This window comes from Armigeres subalbatus, chromosome 2, assembly GCF_024139115.2.
Source record: "Armigeres subalbatus isolate Guangzhou_Male chromosome 2, GZ_Asu_2, whole genome shotgun sequence".
In the NCBI taxonomy this organism is placed as follows: domain Eukaryota; kingdom Metazoa; phylum Arthropoda; class Insecta; order Diptera; family Culicidae; genus Armigeres; species Armigeres subalbatus.
Window position 1 is genome coordinate 118,944,476 of NC_085140.1, and position 24,558 is coordinate 118,969,033.

General features: G+C 38.0%; 2 protein-coding genes across 2 annotated transcripts in view; both read right to left on the reverse strand.

The window, feature by feature from the left end:
* Positions 1-24,558, reverse strand: part of LOC134215016 (4-aminobutyrate aminotransferase, mitochondrial-like) — a 94,579-nt gene that overhangs the window by 51,535 nt on the left and 18,486 nt on the right. The window lies entirely within an intron of this gene.
* LOC134215015 (islet cell autoantigen 1-like protein) lies at positions 11,046-13,124 on the reverse strand. The gene is made up of 4 exons (XM_062694281.1): positions 12,879-13,124; positions 12,291-12,808; positions 11,932-12,189; positions 11,046-11,870 (listed from the first exon to the last, which is right to left on the reverse strand). The coding sequence occupies exons 1-4, from the start codon at positions 12,940-12,942 to the stop codon at positions 11,283-11,285; spliced, it is 1,428 nt and encodes a 475-aa protein (XP_062550265.1). The 5' UTR covers positions 12,943-13,124; the 3' UTR covers positions 11,046-11,282.

The following is a 24,558-nucleotide window of genomic DNA, read 5'->3' on the forward strand; positions in this document are numbered from 1 at the left end:
CAATGACACATTGTCATCAATTATGGCGGTACCTACAGGAATGTTCCCTTCAAAATCAAATTTTAATAGAAGTCCCGGAGATCCATAATGTACTGGGGTTGCGTTTTACGCGGATTTTTGGAATTTACGCAGAAGAGCGATTCCAAGCAACAGCATCAAAATTTAAGAAAATTTTTAATTCATGATTTTCTATTGAGTTGAAACTTTGCACAGTTTTTCAATTTCATCTAAATCGTCATTTTTCGATATCAAATCTTCATAGTGAGTCACGACTAACTTTTCAAAAGGGTGTATGTGAAAATGGTTCAAAAATATTTAAAAAGCTGCACAGCAAAAACGGAATGTTCGATTGTTATGATTTTTTCAGCAAAGTTAGACAACTAAATGGTGATTCTTAAGAAAATGTGCACAGTAAAAACAAATTTTTTGCCTTTAAAAATATCATTTTGTCACAAAACTCAAATATCTCAAAACCCTATCTTTTTTCAAACGTAATTTTTTAGGAAAACGGTCCATTATATTAGCTATCTACCATAAAAATTTGGTGATGGTAAACTAATAAACAAAAAAGTTATGACATTTCAAACATTTCACAATTTTCACATATAGTAAACAATTCCGTGTATTTTTTTTTCAAGAATCGCAGTTTGATGCTGATTTTATTGTTAAGGGCCTTGCGTGAGTTAAACAAGTTGTTTGTATGATATTCCATATTTATGTATTCATCGATATTATGTATATTATATGTATAAATATTATATGTATAAATAAATAAAAATGAATTAATATTATCCTAAGTATTAAATTAAATGTGGCAGTTACACAATGTTGTTATAGAAACTCTAAGAGTTTTGGGTTTGAATTTTGGTATGGGTTATGATATCATGAAAACAGTTTATTAATACTTATTTTTATTTATTTTATTCAATTTTTTTAAAATATCGAACACTTTTGAATTATTATCAGCACAGTTTGAGTATAGTTTTGCTTTAATTTTATTTTCCGACAATGGAATGAAACAGTGAAATTTTTGGGTTCCTTGGATCGTTTTCGCGTTATTAAACTGCTCGCTGAGCTCTGAAGCCTTTATTTCGTACTCTTCAGTAGTAGTAAAACAAAATGATAATTTGGTTAAATCTTTTTCTTTTCTACGATTTGCCCAATCAAAAAGTTCTTTCGCAGTTTTAATTGGATGCTCACGTTCTTTGGCTAAACTTGCTCTTGTGGCCATGCGCTTTATTGTTCCTCCAATAGCATCACAAGGACCTTTGCCATGTGATGTAGCAAAAAATGCCATTCTGCATCAATTCCGTACATTGATTTAAATTGACATAGGCTCGAAAAATTCTTACGATTTTTGTACTGCGACGCTGCTCCATCAGACATGAAATATATCTTTTTGACTTCTTTATGCTTATCAACGCGTAAAAGTTAATCATTTTTCAATGAACAAGTTTACGGATACTGAATCGTGTCTTAAATCTTCGGAAATAAAACTTAAGTGTTCAATTTGCGTACTTCCATTAAAATAAATAACGAATGGATGAATTGTAGCTAGTTGTACGTTCCAGTGATGGGGCTGCACTTCATCTTGCAATACAAAGCTGTAATTTTCAGAAAAATCACAAATGACTAAAAATTCACCATTTTGTAATGTATTTTTCGTATTTTTAAAAAGCTGGATTGTTCTGTTTTAATGAAATCGTGAGGGATTAAACTTTCTAATTTCAAGCAAAAATATGACACAAACTTATCTACAGGTTTTACAATAGTTTCTATGTCACACCTATCCGTGGTCACCCATTACTCATATGATAACTGATCAATATATTTTTCTTCAAACTCAGCGAATAAAGTATTTTCCAATGATGAAGAATCTGGACAATCCGAACAAGATCGTAGATAGCAATTTGATGTTGTATTTTCAGACAAAAGACTACCAGTTAACATTTTAATATCCTTTGTTAAATTGATTCTTTTCAAACTATGTAAAATAAGATTAATATTCTCATGGGTTGTGCACACACACACATTATGTGTTCCTGAATTGGAAAGAAGCTTACATTGCCTTGGCCGAAGGCTTGCAAATGAGGAAAACCTATTTTAATATTATCGTGAATTTCCTTGAAGCGTGTGTACGCTTCTTTCAAAGTCGTCATCATTAATCGTTTTTGGATTGCTTGACGCTTTCCATCTTTTTACTGATACATAATCTTTTTGACCAGGCATAGCTCGACTTACTTCATCATCTTCAAAATATTGAACTACTATTTCTTTTGTCTCATCTGTTAATGCAGTACTAGACCTAGTATTTTTGGTTGAAAGACAGTTATTCTTCAATTGTTTTGCCTCTTTTACTGTATTTCTATTGGTTTTGAACTCATCAATGGCATCCTGAATAGACCACGAACTTGGCAGCATCGACAAAATCAATAATTTTTCTTTCCTTGTCGTGGCTGCATTCGAGAACCTTTCCTTCATATTTATAATTACCTCATCGTAGTCTGTATTTTCCACATCATCAGGTCCTAATTTGAAGAGGTTTCTTCGTACAGCTTCGTTTATTTCACGGTATTTTTCTCCGGGTAATAAACGTAGTCCATCTTACTCCATCTAATCAGAGTCACGTTTATCCCAGCTATGCCCTCGTTAAAGCGTTCGATGTTGACCTTTCGGATACACTCATCTTCCGATTGATTTGTTGAAACAGATTTCGCTGATGGTACGGTGGCAAGGCTCTCAGCACTTAATACTTCTGGTAATTCCTCAGTTGTTGTCGATACATCTGGCAATTCCTCAGTTGCTGTCGTTTTCGAACTTCCTGCGCTCTGCTCAACCGATGATATACAGATTGCTCTTTTGTCAACGTTTAGACGGCAGGACGTGCAAATGCGTAAATTTGTATTCAATGTGGACATTGGAGCATAACCAGTCGCTTTCAGTTTATCTATGGTGCTTTCGGTGAGATTTCGTAACTCTTTTGAACACTTTTTTCCATCAAAAGGCCTACAACAGTTGAGAAAGCGGCTACTCATGTTGTTCGTAATATTTCAATAAACAAAATCACTTTTAAGTTTTTACTGACTAGTTTGGTGTCATTTGCTTGACTGAAGAAAAAAATTACTATAAGATCTTTAACAACCTTAGTAGTAGTAATTTTTTGCTTTTTCGTGAGCATTGTCATGGTATGTACCTATCATGCATTTGTTGTTGTTGAAGATACCCGTTTCCTCCCGATCATAAAGTCTATTCTCTAAGAGGTATATTTTTTGCAGGTAAACTATAGACGTACACGTGTATATAAATCTTTGATTTTGCAGCTTTTGTCTTAAAAATAACATTTCTGATATGTTTCTATCAACGTTATTATCAACAGGTTTCAACACGATTAAAAGATTGTTTCGCCAGTCACGTGCAATGAAAATTATGACACTATCAATACTTTTGATCACAACACTGGATCGTGTCTAAGTTTCTTATAGATGCTATGAATAATTAAATCAAAATATCATGAAAACAACTTGTTTAAATCACGTCCCTTAACAATAAAATCTGCATCAAACTGCAATTCTCGAAATAACTTACACAGAAAAAAATTTTTTTTACTAAATGTGAAAATTGTGAAATGTTTGAAATGTCATAGCTTTTTGTTTATTAGTTTACCATCACCAAATTTTTATGGTAGATAGCTAATATAATGGACCGTTTTCCCTAAAAAATTACGTTCGAAAAAAGATAGGGTTTTGAGATATTTGAGTTTTGTGACAAAATGATATTTTTAAAGGCAAAAAATTTTTTTACTGTGCACATTTTCTTAAGAATCACCATTTAGTTGTCTAACTTTGCTGAAAAAATCATAACAATCGAACATTCCGTTTTTGCTGTGCAGCTTTTTAAATATTTTTTAACCATTTTCACATACACCCTTTTGAAAAGTTAGTCGTGACTCAATATGAAGATTTGATATCGAAAAATGACGATTTAGATGAAATTGAAAACCTGTGCAGAGTTTCAAATATTTTCGAAATGGTCGCTCAGGATCGACTGACATGCCCCCGTGGAATGCCTCAGAACGAATTCTCCGCGTAAAACTCGACTACAATATATTATTACTTGTTCAGACTTATAAGAGTGGCCTCTGTAGTACATAAAAGTCGTTTTTATTCAGCTCGGTCTATGGGTGCACGTCGCCAACCACCCAGTCCATCGTTATCCATCTGATCGACCAATCTTCTACGTGCTTCTACCACCTCGATTTCGTCACCGCTGATGCAAGTTCGCGGTGGGTGGCTCACATTGTCTTTTCTTGAACCTCTTCCTATCATGTACTTCGTCTTCGACGTGTTGATGACTAGTCCGATCCGCTTAGGTTCCCTCTTCAGTCTGATGTATAGGCTTCCTCCATCTTCTCAAAGTTCTCAAAGAAGCCAAATAGCTGTACGGACTACACTGGATTCTGTTTTTACACGATTTACACTTTCTCAATTTTACACTCATCCAAAATGTTGAACGCATATCAATTACCATGCGATTTTTCTTTGAATTACCGTGGTGTGCCCTAATTTCGCGCATTATAAAATAATTTATTTTCTCAATTTTTAGGTACCAGTCAAAATTGAAAAATCTGGAGGATTTCAAAATATCATTGTTGCTGAATGTTTTCCACGAAAGAACTTGAAAAACAAACTTGGTTTAGTACACCAAACAAAATTATTTCAATTCGCTTCTCTCAATGGCCGCCATATTTGCTTGTGCTTAGCACAGAGACGAAGAACATGACCCAAGTAAACAAATGATTTTACTGTACAAAACTGGCTACTTTTTGGAAATATTTGTATCCATTATGCTCTGTTGGATATGTTTATTCGTCATTACTATTGAAAAGTGTGAAACTGTATGTATTTTGTGTTTATTTAGACTTTCGCTTTGTGCGCGAAATTAGGGGCATATGAGAGTAATTAGAGTGCCTAATTTCGTTTATTGTTGTTGCGTAGTTTCATTTGCAACATTCTAATGAAACAAAAGCAATATAATGCACAGGACAGTTTTACACTGAATAGAACCCGAGGAGTTCATTATCATACGCTTTTTATCTAATTTTCAGGCGGATAACCACCAACATCGACTTATGTTGACTTGAAAGATCTTATAAATTAGTTCTTGCAATAGCTATCAAATCCGATGTGTAAAATGATGCTAAACTTAAGTCGAGGATAAAACTACAGCAGCTTTTTCGATAATGTATATAATATTGAAGATGTCTTATATGAAACACATATTTGAAGATTGTCTAAGTAAGAGATAGTGGAATTAAAGACTTTCATACATGATGTCTCAATTTTTTTTAATGCACATTGCTTAATAAACATTGCTGATACAATGCCTTATTTCCTAAAATACGATTTATATTTCAGAAGAAAACGATATATTAGGAATTATGACTTGTGTCAACTAAAATTCATGAAGTAAAATCTAAGCAAAGCTCCAGAGAGTCGAAATATAGAGGCATACCATTTCGACTAAAGAATGGGTCACTGACGGCTGTCTGATACCGTTATCTGTATATTTTGAACAATGGATGCATGCTTCTATTGGTCAATTGATTATATTTCATCAAACCAATAACGATATTCCATTCCAAACATGAGCGAAGTTAGGAACATTTTTGCGCGAAATTAGGAACTATCCTATTTTCATGCGCGAAATAAGGAGCATGCAACGGTCTCAAATTCATACCGCATTTTTTTTAAATAACAGCAAAGTTTGCAAGTAACATTTTTTTGAGAACCTTCTACTACGTGATGCAGTAGCAAATGTTCCCAAATGGCCACTAAATGTTTTTCAATGAACGTTTTAACTTTGTCAGATCTTAAGTGCGCGAAATTAGGGTACTTCACGGTATTAAGGATTTTTTAAAACATGTCGCAAAGCTTTTGATGGTAAATTGAAGTCACACGATCAAAAATACGAGCGAATAAAAATCGTGTAAAAACAGAATCCTATGTAATTGAAAATTGCTGTACCACTCGTATTAATACCTGCTTTTCGTATTAGCCATTTTAAAGCGATGTTGAGTAGCAGACACGAAAGACCATCACCTTGCCGTAAGTCTCTGCGCATTTCAAAGGGACTCGAGAATACGCCTGAAACTCGAACTTCGCACATCCCCCGATCAACTCATTAAGTTACAAATACAACAGGCGTCAGGGTTGGGCTATCTGTTAGAAATCACAGTAATCGAGTCAATTGTTAACAAGCGTAGCGACCAATGAGTTATTGACGCTCCTTCTCTATTCGTTAATTTTTGTCGCATTTAAACCCTCAACCAATACGGAAGTCCAATAAATATTAATTAAGTTGTTTGACCCTGCGTTACTATCAATCATTACAAGGTTATGGACGACGTACGTAAGGAGGTTGCCGTATAGGCATTCCCCAGTTCAAGGGTACCGGCTACGAAAATTGGAAGTTCCGGGTTGGAAAATATCTGAAGTCCGTTAGTCTGTTCGAAGTCACGCAAAAAGAAGCCCCGGCAGCGCCAGAGGAACTACCCAAGCAACCAGAAGTTCGGATAAGAAGGGCTATTTTGGCTTAATCAGCTCTCATTTTAAGTAATTTTTTGTATGTAACGGAACTTTAAGTGAACTTTAAAGTTCCGTTAAGGATGCTTGAACTTGATGTGAACCATAGTTAACCAATTAGTTCGGTTAAGAGTAAATTTAAGTAAAATCTGAACTTCTGGTTGCTTGGGTAGCGAAGTTCAACGAACAGGACGTAAAGCAGCGAATCTCTGCATTTCATTCATTCATGACGACATGCTGGACCTCATCCGAGAAAAAGATACCTCTAAACAAATTTGGACCACATTGGAAAACGTTTATGCCAAAAAAATCTGTTTCGTCTCAAACGCTCGTTCGGAAGCAGCTTGCAAAGTTGAAGATGCTAGAAGGTTCATCCGTTAGAGATCATTTGAAGACTTTCGATGAACTTATCCGACAACTGAAGTCTGCTGGAGCGAAGTTGGAAGAAAGCGATTTGGTGTCTCAATTGTTCGTGACCCTTCCGGAGACGTACGATCCACTAGTGACCGCTTTAGAGAATTTCGGAGAAGGAAAGCTGACGCTGGACGTTGTGAGAGAACGACTTTTGGCAGAAGAATTAAAGAAGAGCGATCGAATGTCCGATACGTATAAGGAAAAACCGACGGCGTTCTCTAGTAACAAGCAGAAGTTTAGGAAGTTTGCTGGAAAATGTAACCGTTGTCATCATAAAGGGCATATGGCCAAGAACTGTCGCGTCAAGATTCAAGCAGAAGCGATTTCTATGAACTTGACGTTTATTATTAATACGGAACAGTACATGCTGAAAAGAAAGTCACAAATGTTCGAAAAATTTTGAAACTATGAGTCAATGGCAACTGTTGCCACGGGATTTTGAATATAAAAAATGACTGTCGATCAAGGCAGTGAGTATTTTTCAAAAGCGCAAAAGATTTTCATGAAACGCATCAAAGGAAAGGATGAACGCATCAAAAGGCATTCAAGTCGAACCAATCGTAAGTTATACTCCACAGCAAAATGGTGTGTCGGAACGGTTCAATTGAACAGTTATAGAGAAGGTCCGTGCTATGCTGACGGAGTCTCAAGTTCCGAAAAGGAACGAAGCAGTATTAGCTATTTATACTAATTGAACAGAAGCCCGACGAGCGCATTGGATAGTCTTTGGAAGTAAAGCGTTCGCCTGAATTGTGGAAGAAACTGGATTCGAAAAGTCGAGCAGCTGTAATGATAGGATATACACCGAGTGGATATCGCTTGTGGAATACGGTAGATAGCAAGTTGTTCATCGCAAGAGATGTTAAGTTCAATGAAAACTGTTTCCCTTACGCTGAAAAAGTCGATAATGAGTTCAGAGCCCCATTGGTAGTTGTTCCGTTTGGTGTTGATGATGATGACGATGATGATTTAGAAGCTGCTGAAGTCCCAGCTGTACAAATAATCGAACAAGAGGGGGAAGTTCAAGGTGTTCAAGATTATCATGATCCTGATGTTAAATCTGTTGCAGAAGTTGATGTAATGAAAGTAGATGACAATGAAAATATGGATTCTGATCGTAAGTCCATCCGCAACCTGAACAAGATGAATATTTATTAAGGCGCACTGAACGGGACAGAAAGGCTCCGGGTAAATGGATAGATTATATCGTTGGCAGAATCTTCACTGCCCAAAGTACTCCTGTCTCAACACTCGAGTATCCATTCCTTGATCCACCTCAAACGTATAAGGATGTCTACGGATGTTCAGATGAAGACCATTGGCGAAATGCAATTGAAGACGAACTGATGTCTCTCAAAACTAATAAGGTGTGGCGCTTGGTAGAATGTCCAAAAGGTGTAACCCCGTTGAAGTCAAAATGGGGTTTTCGTGTCAAGGAGAATGAAAATGAACTACCCGTCCGTTACAAAGCTCGATTGGTCGCAAAAGGGTTTCTGCAACAGCCTGGACAAGATTATGGAGAAACATATGCTCCTGTTGCAAAGTTGGTCACCATTCGTACAGTGCTTGCTGTTGCTGTTCATAGGAAGCTCCACATTCATCAACTCGATATCAAAACAGCTTTTCTTCACGGTGAACTAAAGGAGGATGTGTACATGGTAATTCCAGATGGCATAACTGCGAAACAAAATCAAGTTTGCAAGCTAGCAAAATCCCTCTATGGCTTGAAGCAAAGTCCGAGATGCTGGAACGAGAAATTGAACGATTTGCTTATCAGGATTGGATTCAAGCGTTCCAGACATGACTACTGTTTGTATGTGAAAAGCACCGAGACTGGAACTACATACGTGATTATCTATGTTGACGATTCGCTGTTAGTTGGAGATGATATGTTGAAGATAGAAAACATTAAGAAAGTTCTATCAAATGAATTTGAAATGTCAGATTGTGGCACTGTCAAACATTTTCTGGGAATCAAGATAACGTACAATCGAGACGATGGCATAATGGAAATATCACAAGAAGCAGGAATCGATCGAGTTTTAACAAAGTTTGGATTAGAAAACTGCAATTCCGTCAAAACATCGATCGAAAAGATTACAAAGCAGCAAGACTCTAAAGAATGTGTTTATCGTCCCTATCATGAGCTTCTGGGAAGCTTGATGTATACAATGCTATGTACAAGGCCTGATATTGGCTACTCCATAGGATATTTGGGAAGATTCCAACAAAAACCTACTGAAGTTCATTGGCAGATGCTAAAAAGAATTGTACGCTATTTGAAAGGTACTAAATCAATGAAACTCAAGTATCAAGTAAAATGAGTGAATCGCCTCTTGTCGGATTTGCTGATTGGGCCTCGGACACGATTGACAGGAAGTCAGTAAGCGGTTACTTGTTCAAAGTGTAGGGATCATCCGTATCCGGGGCAAGTAAGAAGCAGCAAACCGTCGCAACTTCATCAAGCGAGGCTGAGTATATTGCTTTGATCGCTGCAACATCTGAAGGATTGTTTCTTAAAGGTATACTGGAAGATTTGAAGGAAATAGAAGAGAAGGACTCGTTCATCATTTTTGAAGATAACAGAATATGCATAGTAGGGTGGTTCAAAAAATCGATTTTGCTCCACAGTGCTCATCTGATTCTTTACCATGTTCTGAGTGTCCTCTGAAAATTTAAGCTCATTTGGATTAAAACTGATTTAGCACAAGCCGTTTCAAGTTTGCATGTAAATTAGTATGGGGAAATTTATTTTTTCATTATACTGTTAATGACGTTTCCCCATTAAGCGCAGGTTAAAAGAAAACCTACATAGCTAAAAGGGATATTCAACAGCTTTCACTCAACGAAAACCGCATGTTGATTAATCGTCCCAATAATTAGTAATCGATTTTAAGACAGGTTGCGAATCTTTAGTCATGATCGTTAAACTTCTTTGAGGGCATCACTGAAATGTGCAGTGCAACATAGTAGCCTGAATTTGTGTGTGCTATCTTTCGCGCCACGAGCAGCAATGTTGCCTGTTGATGAGTTATGCAATTAGCTCCAGAAAACCACGGTATAGATTAAATTCGATTACTAATTATTGGAACGATTGATTAAGACGCGGTTTTCACTGAGTGAAAGCTGTTGAGCATAGCTATGTCCAAGAATACCGAATGTAAACGCGTGAAACATATCGATATCAAGCACCACTTCATAAGAGACCACATCAATAACGGTACACTTGAAGTCGAGCTGTTAACACCACTGACCAGTTGGCTGATATATTCACGAAAGGCTTAGAAGCTGGACGTTTGCAGATACTGAGATCTTGCATAGGATTAGCCGATTAAGAGGGATGTTAGAAATCACAGTAATCGAGTTAATTGCTAACAAGCGTAGCAACCATTGAGCTATTGTCGGCGTAGCACCAAGTTAGAATTCGGAAGTCGGGACTTCCGAACCGAACTTTCTTCCGAAGTTTTATTTGTCAAACTAATTGATGCGTTGTTTAGCGCATCTTTAGGCGAATCCAGCGCACTACTTCCGAAGTTGGGAAAGTTGCCTGTATCTGGAGAAAATGCAACTTCGGTATAAAAAGCGGTATAAATTTATTCCGGATAGACAATATTGACACTCCTTCTCTATTCGTTAATTTTTGTCATTCGCCACGGTATACAGAAAACAAGGTAGGCTCGTTAGAAAATGACACTTCGAATGTGACGCATGTTTTATCGCCACATGTTAGAGTACAAAAGTAAGCTTGCTGCGACCGTAGAGCATCGTCTCGGTCCAGCTTGTGCGAAGATAGCAGTGACGTCACATGTTTACATTCAAACTGAATGTTTACATACGTGATGAGCCTGCCTTGTTTTTTGTATGCCGTGGTCATTCGCATTTAAACCCTCAACCAATACGGAAGTCCAATAAATAATTAAGCTGTTTCACCAAGTGTTTCACCCTGCGTTAGTATCGCGCCTGTTATCCACCATTGCGATAGAAGGGTGTCATGCAGGCCACCGGATCCAACAATAGAGATATGTTTTTCACAATGTGTATGCTTTGCGAGTGCCTATTTTAGTATTCCACATTCACGCGATTTTTATTGATTTCCATTAGTGAAGCACGTGATAGTTGTACATACATTCAAAGAAGCTTATACATATGATTAATAAAAAGAACATCGCATAGTCCTGCGAGCTCATCACCATCGTAATCTATCGGAATCATAATTAGATAACACAATGCATAGTAATAACATCTTGATTCTGCGAGTCGTCATTCATCATTGATTTTGCCACCAAACTAAGCCGCCAAACTGTTGGTGGGCACATCAGCCTTGGACGGAATTGCGTCCGGATTGGAAAGCGGATCCAACTCGGCGAACAGCTGGTACCATCCGGAGAGATCCTTACCCGTCTTGCCATCTTTGTGAGATTTCTTCGCATCCGGCGCATGACCAGATGCTACCACTCCATTCGCGTTGGAACTCCTGGAAATGCTGGACAGGAAATTTCCAAACATGTCACTTGATGTCTTCTCGGACTTCGGATTCATCGGTGCAGGGAACTGCTCGAGATCGGAAATGTGATCCAAGGTGGACGGTATGATGGTTTCCGGATTTGTGAGCAAAGTCGATGGCATGAACGGAGCCGGTGAGGAAAGGAAGTCGGAAAATTCATCGTCCATGGTTAGACCGAGTAGGTCTGCAGAAGCCGAAGTTGGGTCAGTTCGGGATTTCAGTTCGTTGTTAAGGTCAAGCTGAGGGATGTCCGACAGAAGGTTTGTTGCCGCAGGATTTTCCGAGAGAAGTTGATCGTCATCATCCGGATTGAAACTTGTCGGTTTAGTTTCATTTGGTTTCTTTTCGACATCTTCGTCTTTGAATTCGTCCTGCGAAACAATTGATGGATTAGATTACATTTTTTTGGATTTTGAAAATAAATAATTTCACCTGAAAGAACAGCATTTGATCATCGTCTGCCGGTTTGTCCACTTGGTCCTGACCTTCTGTTTCCTCCTCCTTGGTATTGGGGTTCGCTTGAGTGAGTTCCTTTAGAATGGAAAAGTTGTAGTGCGGGTCCTTTGAGAGGCTCTTTAGCGCTGTTTTGTATGTTTCGTTGCTCTTCTTCGCAAACTGAAGCATCGAGTTCTGATAGCCCACCAACGCGTGGGAGAACATGTTGCATCTAGCAGCTGCTAGCAGATCAATCTGTAACCAGTCATTCATTTAAAACATTTTTCGTAGAAAAAGTCAATTCAATATTGATTATTTTTAATTATTGTTGAAGCACGTTGAAGGTTTTCACCTACCTTCTCCAAACAATCCAACGAGTACTTGTCGAACTTCGTCTTGGCCGTCTTAACGTGTCGCTGCGCCTTGCGAAATTTTTCCAGCCCCCTGCCAGTGTCCGGATCCAGCTGTATGCTGACCGATTTCATCCAGCTCAGCGCCGCCCGGTACTCGGTGCGTTCCCGTTCCATCTGTTGGAGTGTCTTCTGGGTATCCACCACGGCACGCCCCTTGAAGGTTTGCACGTCATGATGCAGTCGCAGCAAAGGCACCCGAATCGTAATACGCTGCTGACCACAGTAGGAGATTGCCTTGCCCGTGTTGGACATCAGTTTACCCGTGGTGGGACATTCCTTGCTGACCTCGCGCAGGAATTTTCCCAACGAGTTTTCCTCCTGTGCTAGAATGCATACCCTTTCCTGATATTGGTCGATGATGCGATACAGTTGCCGAGAACTGTCCGCCACCGATTGGAATAGCTCAATTTTCGCGTCGAGCTCTCCATCAGAAGCGACTATATTTTCATCCTCTTTTGAGCCTAAACGGAATACAGAGAATGTCGTCATTAGCGCAGTACGAGTACATATTGCAAGTTACACCACGCCTACCGAGCTTCCGTTGGACCGCCTTTTTGGTGACCCAAAATTGATGCTGGAATTCGGACTTCAACATTTCAAATCGAGGCAACGACAAAGCAAAATTCTGAAAAAATAAACTGAAAAGCAGGAAAACTTCTCACAGGTGAACTTCTGTGCCTTCCTGTGTGTTGTATTTTGACAACTCAAGAAAGGGAGTCATTTATCGATTTTCCAGCCTTCTGTACAACTGGAACGGTGGATGACATGGGTGAGAAAAACCTTCCCCTTGTTATCACATTTTGGTAGGACGAAACACGTGCGCAGAAGCACCGCTTTGCGATAAGAATTTGAACATTTGTATCCACTGTTGTTGATTGATTGACCGTTAGTTGAACATTTGCTATTCTCATGCTTTATGATGCTCAATAACCTAATTTAGAATAGAATAGACCACATCAGAAGATTGCAAGGAATAATCTATATAATAGAATTGAGAATAATGTTTGTAAATAAATTACGAATAGAAAATAATATCTATATAATAAAAATGAAATGGTCTGTGTTCGTATCCGCATAACTCGAAAACGGCTGGATGGATTCTCTTCATTCCTTCAGCAAACATGTTAGTTATCGTTTCCGACGGGTTTATATGATATTTCTCCGTGCGAAAATTATGAGAAATGTTGAGTAAATCGTGAAAAACTAAAATTAAGAATCGTATGTAAATTTCGCATGGACAGTTCACAATGCGCATTTTCGCCTACTATGCAGGACAACGTCTGCCGGGTCAACTAGTTACAGAATAAAATTAAGTGAAAAAGGTATGTAGGTGGGTATACCAAATAAGTTCAGAATAAATAATAAAATAAGTTCCGATTTAAAAACAAATTTGTGGTTTTGTACGCAGAATTCGTACATTCCCCAAGATCACGAAGAAATATTCAAGTAAAAAATAAACGAAGCTTATTTGTATTTTCTTTCCTATTTATTCTGTGTTATTATTTCTTCCTAGGGGCCCTCCTTAGCCGTGCGGTAAGATGCGCGGCTACAAAGCAAGACCATGCTAAGGGTGGCTGGGTTCAATTCCCGGTGCCGGTCTAGGCAATTTTCGGATTGGAAATTGTCTCGACTTCCCTGGGCATAAAAGTATCATCGTGCTAGCCTCATGATATACGAATGCAAAAATGGTAACTTGGCTTAGAAACTTCGCAGTGAATAAATGTGGAAGTGCTTAATGAACACTAAGCTGCGAAGCGGCTCTGTCCCAGTGTGGGGATGTAATGCCAATAAGAAGAAGAAGATTATTTCTTTCTTAATACATTAAATCTAGACCAACATTTGAAAAGGGCGTAACAGCCAAAATTTATTCCTTCTGATTCCTAGTCTACTTATATAGCTATATATGTAGACGAAGAATCAGAAGGAATAAATTTTGGCTGTTACGCCCTTTTCAAATGTTGGTCTAGAAATGTGCAATTTTGCGTTTGAGTCTGAGCTGTACATTTCGTCGTTGCTACTCTGTTACTGAACAGCACAATCGTAATTGCACAAGGAACCAATGCGGATTTGCTTTTTCGTTTAATTTCAATAAATATAATTATTGATTATTATAAGATTATTCAACAGATTCAACATAGACGGAGGCAAACTTTGGCTCATTTTAGGGCGTAATTGCCTGACGAAAATTTCTGTCGGAATACCACCTCTGGCATCTTGTTAAAGGCATTTGCTCCAGCGTATTTTTAACGATATATCAAGCATAATTTGAAGTCTTATTACGTCCTCAACGTTAATTATATTGCCGCATTTTAACCAAACGTATCTATATTTTGTACTTTTAGAAACCTGAGATATTGACCATGTGCCAAGCGATTCGGTTGTAATGTAAATTAAGCGTTGGTAACAGTAACAGGAACTGCACTTTTCGCCTTTCTCATATACAAAGTATACGTTAAGGCAAAAGGATCACTCCAAACCCGAATTTATGATAGAAGGCTCGGATACCCCTAGTGTTGTATATACCAATCGACTAAGCATTATCCTATTTGGTCGTTGCAATCGACACGGAATGCGGTCTAGTTATTTGTTATTCACAATTTGCTCGGTTGGTCATTGTGTTCCAGAATTAATTTAAAAAAAACTTTGTTTTTTGCCAATAAGGTCTCCAATCCATTGAACAAAAAAAATTCAAAATCGATCAAGAATTTTCTTTAACACATACGACGTTAAAGGTATTTACACTCCAATATTTACACACATTCCCGTTACAATATGTGTATGGCTGTATGGCTGCCATGTGGCCCCGTTTGGTTGGTTTTATTGTTTCCATCAATGGCACGGCACGTGTTGTGCATGGTCGCGAGTTTCCATTCATAATTCGAAACAAAGCACGAAATTACAAAAAAGCATAACTTTTACGCGACAATGGCAACACTGTATTTAGCAATGGCTAGGGGTGTTTTTTTATAGATACAATCATTTTGTCGATTTATCTCGTTTTGAATAAATTGACCTTTTCCGTCAACATTTTTATTGCTTAATTGGCGCTTTGATATTGCATGAAGAAGAAGAAGCAGAAAGATGATAATCGAAAAAATCTCCACGGGAAACCATACGAAGAAATTTTTAAAACGCTTCTCAAAAATTCTAAAAGCAATTTGATTAAAAACGGTAAGCAGTACGGCGTTGGACTTTTCAAACTAATTTCGAAAAACCAATATTTTTTGACGTCTCTAAATATTTTTAAAATTTGAAACAAAAAATTGAAAATGTGCTGTTTTTCAAGATTGGCCTAACATTTTGAACGATTTTGAACGAACATCGGGTGAAATTTTCAGACCGGTTCACACGTGTAGCAGTTTTTCGGATTTTGTTTTCAATTTTTAAAATATCTTGGTGGTCATATGGCTACCACTTCTGCCTCATACGCAGGAGGTCGTGGGTTCAATACCAGGTCCGTTCCATTCCTCTTACTTTGTATCTTTCCATATATTTCTCAGATGTTCTAGCAATCGCTAGAACTGGAAATGGACTTTTCATACCGTTTCCACCCTCCATCCTATACAACTTGACTAGTTCTAGCAGGTAACTGTTAGAATTCGAAATGAGCGAAAAAGCTTGTTTCGGCATCCAATTAGATTATAACCAGGCAACCCGTTCACCAAGACGAACCTTTGCCATTGAACCCAAACCATCAGATTCTAATAAAATGCCGCATGAACTCGTGGGGAGTGCAAAGGTGTTCCTCGACTTGCAGTGGGCGAGTGATTGTATAATCAATTCCTTCCACACGGTTAGATGACTTTACCCATTAATGGGTACTGTGTTGTGTTGATATTATTTCACCGTGAAAATTCACCCATTTTCTTGAAAAGTGACACTACCCATTTTAATGGGTAGTGGCGCTTTTTAAAGAAAATGGGTGATTTTTTCACGGTGGGAATAATATCAACAATAACATAGTACCCATTAATGGGTAAAGTCATCTAACCGTGCATGACGTGGCCAGCGCTGTTATCAACCATTTAGAAATACTAGAGCTCTCGGACTGTGCACATTGAGGTTGAAGAGCAAATCCCATGCTTCCATCCATTGGTTCCCTGTGCAATTGGGTCCAAAAATGAAGAATCGATATTTGATTTTCTCAGGTGGGTGAAATGTCTGTCATCCGCGGTACAATGGCACACTACCCAACATCATTTTTGGCACCCAGTTTCTGGGTAATATACCCGAATTCAGCGCTCATTTTGGGTGGTTGATTCATACGCAGTTAGTGCTAATTATCGGCAATTAAATTCTCCTGGCGAAAACATGCAATTAGTTGAGGTACATCGAGCCTTTTGTGTTTGTATGGCTTCCTTGTGTCGAAAAATAGCTCGTCGATACTTCCGAAGTTTTGTTATCTTGAATTAAACAAAATTAAAACAAAAACACTGTACGCCATATTGAATGAATGGTAGGCGTATTAGCCTTCTCTTCAGTCCCCTGGATTTTCTTTCAGGTAACGATGAAGTTAATCATCCTGAACACGTCAGTTTTTCTTTCGACTCAAAAATCGAAAGGAACATTGTTTAATTTCAAATTCAAAAATAGATGAAAAATGCTTCCTTGACATTTTCGGTCTTGTTTGACGTACGGAATAATATGATTCAAACGCACTAGCAAAACACCGCAGGGCACTTGACTCAACCTTTGATAGTTAATATACGGGCCTAACGTTTTGGTCTGATGGTTCATTCGTTCTGAAATGTTGCCCAGACCTAATTTAAACTTTTACCAGAATTTTTATAACATCGGTTCAAGTATTCTTGAGCTTTGCAACCATAAACGAGGTAGGGCTTTAGGACCCAATTGCGATTGTTCTGGTCAATCACGGAGTAGCAGCTACGAAACGCACGGTCACTAAGCTCACGCTCAAGCTCAATTTTTAAAATAGTTAGGGGCTTCACAAAATAATGGGTTCCTCGGGAAAGTTGACCCTAAATAAACCAAAGAATCGACCCTAGACAATAAAACGAGATGCAATTTTTAACGGGAAAGGTCAATCTTAATAACAAGCAAAGGATTGACGATGTGGCCTTTCTTGATGCGTAATAAACACGTCGTTTTATTTCACTTGCAAAAAATTGTCAAATTACCAATATGTTTCCCTTAGAGCGAAACATAACCACAGTCGCGATTCGCTGGTTGGGATTTTAATATTTGGGCCTCCGCTGGTTGGGTCATGGCCCAACTAAAAAGTAACCTTACGTCAGAATTCAATGTAAACACGGAAAACGGGTTTGAGCGTCTCTGGACATCATTTGTGATGTTCAAGTCGAAATACACGTGTTTAAATGGCTGTCAGTTGACCCAACTAAAAAACCGAATTCGTTAATTGCGTCGAGGTTGCGACCCAACCAGCGAATCGCGACTGTATGCAAATTTCTGTTAAGTTTAGATTGGGTAAGTGAGTAAAGTTTAATTCAATAGATTTGCAAAGACATTACGCATTCTATTTTTTTCCATTCAGGCGAGACGAATGAAATTTTTTTTCTGGATTTCAATTAAAAATGATTTTTTTTCCGAATTTGTGAAACCTTGTATTTTTACTATTTTTTCCCCATCAAACGCATCAATTTTTGTACATCATTGTAGATGATCTAAACATAGCTGGCAGCCCAAGACGAATCGACAAGTGCAATAATCTTGCAAATCGGTCCACTCATTAGTGAGTTATAAATATTGCCCCAAACGAAATGCAAACTCATTTTATATAAATATTTATAAAGATGATTACAGTCGCGATTCGCTGGTTGGGCCACAACCTCGACCCAATTAACGAATTCGTTTTTTTAGTTGGGTCAACTGACAGCCATTTAAACACGTGTATTTCGATTGAACATCACAAATGATGTCCAGAGACGCTCAAACCCGTTTTCCGTGTTTACATTGAATTCTGACATATACCTTAAAAGGTTGCTTTTTAGTTGGGCCATTACCCAACCAGCGGAGGCCCAACTAAAAAGTGGCCCAAGTATTAAAATTCCAACCAGCGAATCGCGACTGTATTTATCTGATGCGGTTTTGTCGGTTTTGTCAAGATATTTTAGTTACCAGATAAAGATTGTCGCTTCGGTTCCCTTTGTTCTGCTGTCCGAAACATGTGTGGTACCTAACTGTCAAATCGTATATATTTTTCCTTCCTTGACATATAGACCCCCTATCCTCGCCAGCAAAAGATGTTCCGGACAGCGACAATCTTTATTGACTCAAATTAATTCATGAAAAAAATGTTACTTAGGTCCTTTTGAAAAGTTAAGCGAGATTTTTTCGATTATCATCTTTCTGCTTCTTCTTCTTAATGCAACATCAAAGCGCCAATCTAGTAACTAAAATAAATATCTTTTGTTTTGTCCGAGCAAAGAATATCGTTTAAATTATATGCCAATATTTTTTCAACACCCCTAGTGCAGCTCACTTGGCTTGGCAGCAACAAACACAACAAACAACAACATCGACGGCATCAGTCAGCGTCAGCGCGGCCTTCGCAGCTTCACGTCGGATACGCTTTGCAACATATTGTCGGCGTAGCACCAACTTAGGCCGATGACATACTCACGCGTGTGCGTGCGCGAACGCGTCCAAAACAAAAGAATTTCTCTTGCTGATATTCTGCTTTACGAGTGCTTGGACGCACTCCGCATCGATCGACGCGTCAGTATGTCATCGCCCTTAGAATTCGGAAGTCCGGACTTCCGAACCGAACTTTCTTCCGAAGTTTTATCTGTCAAACTAATGGATGCGTTGTTTAGCGCATCTTTAGGGGAATCCAGCGCACTACTTCCGAAGTTGGGAAAGTTGCCTGTATCTGGAGAAAAATCCAACTTCGGTATAAAAAGCGGTATAAATTTATTCCGGATACACAATACCAACCCCGCATACTACGCCAGAGTCCAGCCAGCGACGACAGCCTGCACACAACAAAACGATTCGAGACTCCGTCAGTGGCGGACGCGTTTGTGGAAGTCAGTGCAAATTTATTCGCATAGTTGCAAAAGTCTTATCAACTTGCAGCAGTGTGGTGCGGAAAAGTGTAAACATCGCGATAGAAGCCGATTTCCATCCGGAAAAGGTCCAATTAGAACACGATAAGCGAATTTTCCATCGAATGTGAAATTTTGTACACACACGCATACGGACGCAGCAGAAGAGAGAGACAAGGTTCAAGATTTTCACCTGAGTGCTTGCTAGTGTCGGTGAGACGGGAGAAGGTAGTGACGGTGTGTGCGTTCTAACGACTGCGAAAAATAGAAGGACGCTTCTGATTGGTTGACCGTTTGACAGGCGCTGGAGAAGATTTTTACAACTTTGTTCAAAGTGCCATAATTTTCGGTGCAAAGTGCAATAATTTGCGGAAAATTGCTTAAAGTGACGAAGTTTTACGAATTTTTAAGCATAAAGTGCGTTTTAGGGTAGTGGATTTACAAGTAGAAAAAGTGACCGAGCGCAGCTCTGTTGGACAAGATGGCGACGGCTGCGAGAGCCAATCAGCGTCGAGCTTCTGTCGCTCGAGCACAGGATGATGATTTTTCATACGTTTTCGCGTCATCGTTCAGCAGCAGCAGCAAAATTTAGTGCGTCCTCGTCGCAGAAGGAAGAACAAAACCCAAGATCAGCAAGTGAGGAAGAGTGTGTGCAAGATTTTGGGCTCGCGCGGAAAAAATCGAACCAAATTGGAGTCCGAGAATATCTCCCTGACATGTGTCAGGTGAAAATTGGTGAAATTGGTTAAAGTGCTGGTGGAAATCGCTGGAAGTGTCCCGAACGAAAATTCGGTAAGTCGCTACTGCAGAGTCAAAATGGTTGCCAGCAGGCGATTTTTCTTGCTTCATGCTGTAGGGGGGAAATTTTTCCTTTTTGCTGCTACGGTGTCCTCTCCCCGACACAGGAAAAATCAAGAGTGCTGTTTCTTGAGACGGCGATCGCGACGGCGGCCTGCTGGCACACAACAGCATGAAAACAAAAACAAATCGAGTTCTGGAGAGACACAATCGAAACATAACCTTTTACCCCTTCCCGTGGGGGGTGGTGGCAAGACGATTCCCTTTATTTCCCGACCTACTACTGCGTTGCGTTATCAGAGGAAAATTTATGGCGATGGGAGGAAGGCACTTTTCCAGAATGCACCAAATTGCACTGGTCTCCCCTCTCCGCCTTTCGAGGCGGAAAAGATGCACTTTTACGATGATGCTTTCTTGATCGGATGGTTTCTCAACAAAGAAAAAGTTGTACATACCTAATTTTAGCATATTTTGAAACGGGATATTTTGACAATCAAATTGTTTGTCGATTATGATAATTTTGCTCCTAATCAATATTCACAGCAATATCAAATTATGCGATTTTTATGACTTTGGCTGCAGTTCGTGTCAATTGTTTCAATTATTATTGCATTGCAATTGGAAATTTGACGTTCTTGTTTGATTTACATATCTTCTAGCCAAGTTGTAGGATGTGTATGCGATTTTATAATAAACTAGAAAACTAATACTTGGTAGGTATGTGTAAAATGTAGTTATAATTTGTTCATCTAGGTATAATCGTAAATCTATTATAAATCGTTTTATGTAATTTGGTAATCTTCTCATAATCACACATTTGAAAATCCAGTTAAGATGAGTATATTTGTCGCAGCTTATAAACAGTTTTACTATAGTTACTATACTATAGTAGTTACTATAGAGTCTAAGCAGAGCCATAGCATCACTTACTAAAGGAAATAAAATGTTCAGTACCTATTTAAATTAATTTGATCTTATCGAAAAGAAGTAAGCATAAAAGGTTTTGTTGTTCAAAGTCAGTAAATAAGGGCTAGAAGTTCATAGAAATGGCTAAACTGAAAGTTCTTCACGGGTGTCTATACCGTGACCTGCCCTAATTCCGCGCATTGCCTAATACCGTGGATTTTATCCAAATTGATGAACATAGAGGTACTGTCTGTCATACACATAACATTATTTGGTGAAATACACAAATATATATCAGAAAATGTTAGCAAATTATTATTGTGGGTATTTGTGACGTAAATTAGGCGCTAAAAATAAATGTGAAAGTGTATGGCTCGACCAGCCAAAATTTGCATCCGCTTAGCAAAACGCTTAAAATTATGGTTATATTTCCAAGTCTTGTAACTTGATTTTAAAATGATATTTACTTCCAATATCTCATTGAGCCCAGTTTTACAGCTATAAAAAATGAGCTGGGTACTGAAATGGTATTTAAATTTCTTGTTTTTGCATTTTTATTGATAAACACAATTGTCGCTGTATTAGGCCATCTTCTTCGCCAGTAGTGCTTAATACCGTGACTAGGCTATACCGTGAAGTTGATACTCAGAAAAATAAAACGTAACCATCACATTGAATACATAGACCACTAGACAATATCGTATAGGTATTGAAACATTCATATTAAATATCTACGACATTTTATGCTCTAGGGTTTACTAGGGAAGCATCATTCAGATGAATTACATATTGCTATTTGTATTATTCCAATACTTCCTCAAAGAAAAACTTCTGTTGGAAGACTTGAAGATGGTTTACATCTAATGAACATACAAATTGTCCTTATTGTGTCGCTCAGCACATACCGTCAAGTCGCCATTCACCGTGCATTTTAGGCAATTTGGCAAATCTTAGAGCTCTCCAAATAATTTCAATTGAAAATTATATGCTTGAACACCTTCACGAACCTTAAATAATTGTGTTCATTCGAATGGAAATCAGAAACTATCGCTTTTTGGCAAGATAGATGGATGTAGATAATTTTTCAGTGATATATATGGGTATCCTTTCGCCGTGTTAGGGCACCATTCACCGTGGGGGTAGGTACCCATTCACCGTGCATAAGAATTTTTCCTTTAAATTAATTAAAATATGAATTAAAGCATTGATTTTAAAATGTTATTCGTTATTTTTATTTAGTTAAGCATAAACATGTGAAGTTTATGTGTTTTAGTGTAACACAGAAAGGACATAATCAATCAAAACAATTATATTGCAGATGCAGAAATCAATGCTCATTAGCGTCACATAACTCTTATGACCAACAAGTCATCCCCGGAAAACCATTGCTTCTGCTCAACCTGTACAAAATTATGGCGGTATCATTCATAGTACTCACGATTTCGATGGCCGGTGAATGGACACAGTTATTTTCTGAAGGATCCATTCGCCGTGCATTTTTATTTGGTGGAGAATGAAGTGTTACCAACATTTTCGGCTTAATTTAAAATCAAAATACAAATCTGACACTTCAATTGCAAGAGTTAATAAGAGTTAAAGAACAATAAAACATTCACTTTTTCCACTGATATTGAGCGAGCTTAGATTATACTTGATGGCTGAAAACAAAGGTGGAACCAGACAGCCGCAGGATGTTAACAAACTCTAACGTCAAAACAGCTGTTGGAACAGTTATATTTCACAGTAATTACTCGGAGAGGATTCTTTCGAACTTCTTTAATGGTGCTGATGAGGAAATAAAGTATTTTTCAATATTTTGTAAACATAATAAAAATTACTTTGAACCCTACGGTGAATGGTGCACCCACGGTGAATGGCGACCTGACGGTACCAATGCAATATCATTTAAGCGATATTTACCACAGACTACAGACGTAAATATTTTTCCTGTGCAGTTTCCTTTTGAAATGAAGGTAGAGTATTTTTCATCTGAATACAAATCCTCCCATTGTCTTCAAATCTACTTAGACACTCGATTGAATATCATCTATCTAAAACCTAAAGAAATGTCAGGCCTGGTAGCGAGTCACTTTTTAGTGACTTGGTCACTATTTTGAGTCTATTCACTAAAAAGTCACTATTTGCATCCAAAAGTCACTAAAGTCACTATTTTTCGGAAAATTGTCACTAAAGTCCAGTACTGTAAAAGGTCGTGATCGTCATAAGACAGAGAGCAAAGCGCCTTTTTCTATTTCAGGCGACGGAATGAAAGAATCGTGCGTTCTTTTATCAATGTCGCATGAAAGGCAGTCATGAAAGGAAGTTGCGCTTTATTTTTAAATTACAATTTCTAAACTATTTTAATAGATATATGCGAAGTATAGTGACTAGTCGGTAAAATAATTTTGTTCATTTAATTCACCGAGTTGAAAGTGGTAATAAACACAAAAATAAAGCAGATGTTGGACACTTTCATGCCCCTGTCACGGGATAAATATTTTTTGAGATTTTTGTAGCATGTCATTCATCCTTCATGTTTCTATAGATATTGAATGGGGCAGATATGTAAACATCGCGTGACATCTCTCATTGAAAATGAGAAATTCCAGTACTGCTAAAGTCACTATTTTTGAATTACCTGTTGAAAAAAAGTTCAAAATAAAAATCATTTGTACCTATTATTATCAACTTACTCAAATGTGAATCTGGTAGAAATATATAAAATTTGAGAAATATACACCAACGAAGTTCCAAGTGTGTTGTGAAAATCGTGAGGTTATTTCCGATTCATGTCAACCATGATCTTCACGAATGGAATTTGTTAAAATGCGAAAGGTTAACCTCAAGTAAAGAGTACAGAATTGAAACCAGAACCACGTCTGTTGGTAAGCGTTGATACCATCCGGTGACAAAGACAGTGAACAGCCTCAGTTTCATCACATGACAAAGAATATTTTTGATGTTTCTCAACGTCAGGGAGAATAATGAGCGATAAGGGCGTCGATGATGGTTGTTAAATCCGTTTATGATTGTTAAAACAGCCTTGCGACCCTTCGAGACGAAGCCTCAATAAAAAAAATGTAGAGGCAGTTATGTCAGAAGTGATTTTGGCACAAGCACTGAATTCAAAACTTTTCGATTGAAATTATTTCAAAATACAGTCCCTTCCCGTTTTTGGCAACACGACCGGATTTTAAAGTTGCCAAAATGGGGATGTTGCCAAAAACGGGAAAAAATTTCATACAAAATTTCATTTTTTTTTGTTTTCATGATTGATTCTAAATATTTAGAATATGTACTACAAAGTATGTGGAGTGTGTTTAAGTGATGCACGTGCATCATAATTGACATTTTTGCGGTATTATTCATAACTCGGAGAATGTAGTTCAAACAGATTTGAAAAAAGCTTCAAGAATGGTAATCAAACGATAATGTAACTAATTAGCCAAGTTCATAATACAAATTAATAAACAAATAATATT

What these genes read in the sequence shown, in the direction of transcription:
- LOC134215015 (XM_062694281.1), bottom strand. Translation starts at nt 12,942, where the DNA reads ATGTTGAAGTCCGAATTCCAGCATCAATTTTGGGTCACCAAAAAGGCG. An exon ending in CGTTGGATTGTTTGGAGAAG is followed by an intron (nt 12,190 to 12,290) that starts GTAGGTGAAAAC and finishes GACTGGTTACAG; the next exon opens with ATTGATCTGCTAGCAGCTGC. An exon ending in ATCAAATGCTGTTCTTTCAG is followed by an intron (nt 11,871 to 11,931) that starts GTGAAATTATTT and finishes ATTGTTTCGCAG; the next exon opens with GACGAATTCAAAGACGAAGA.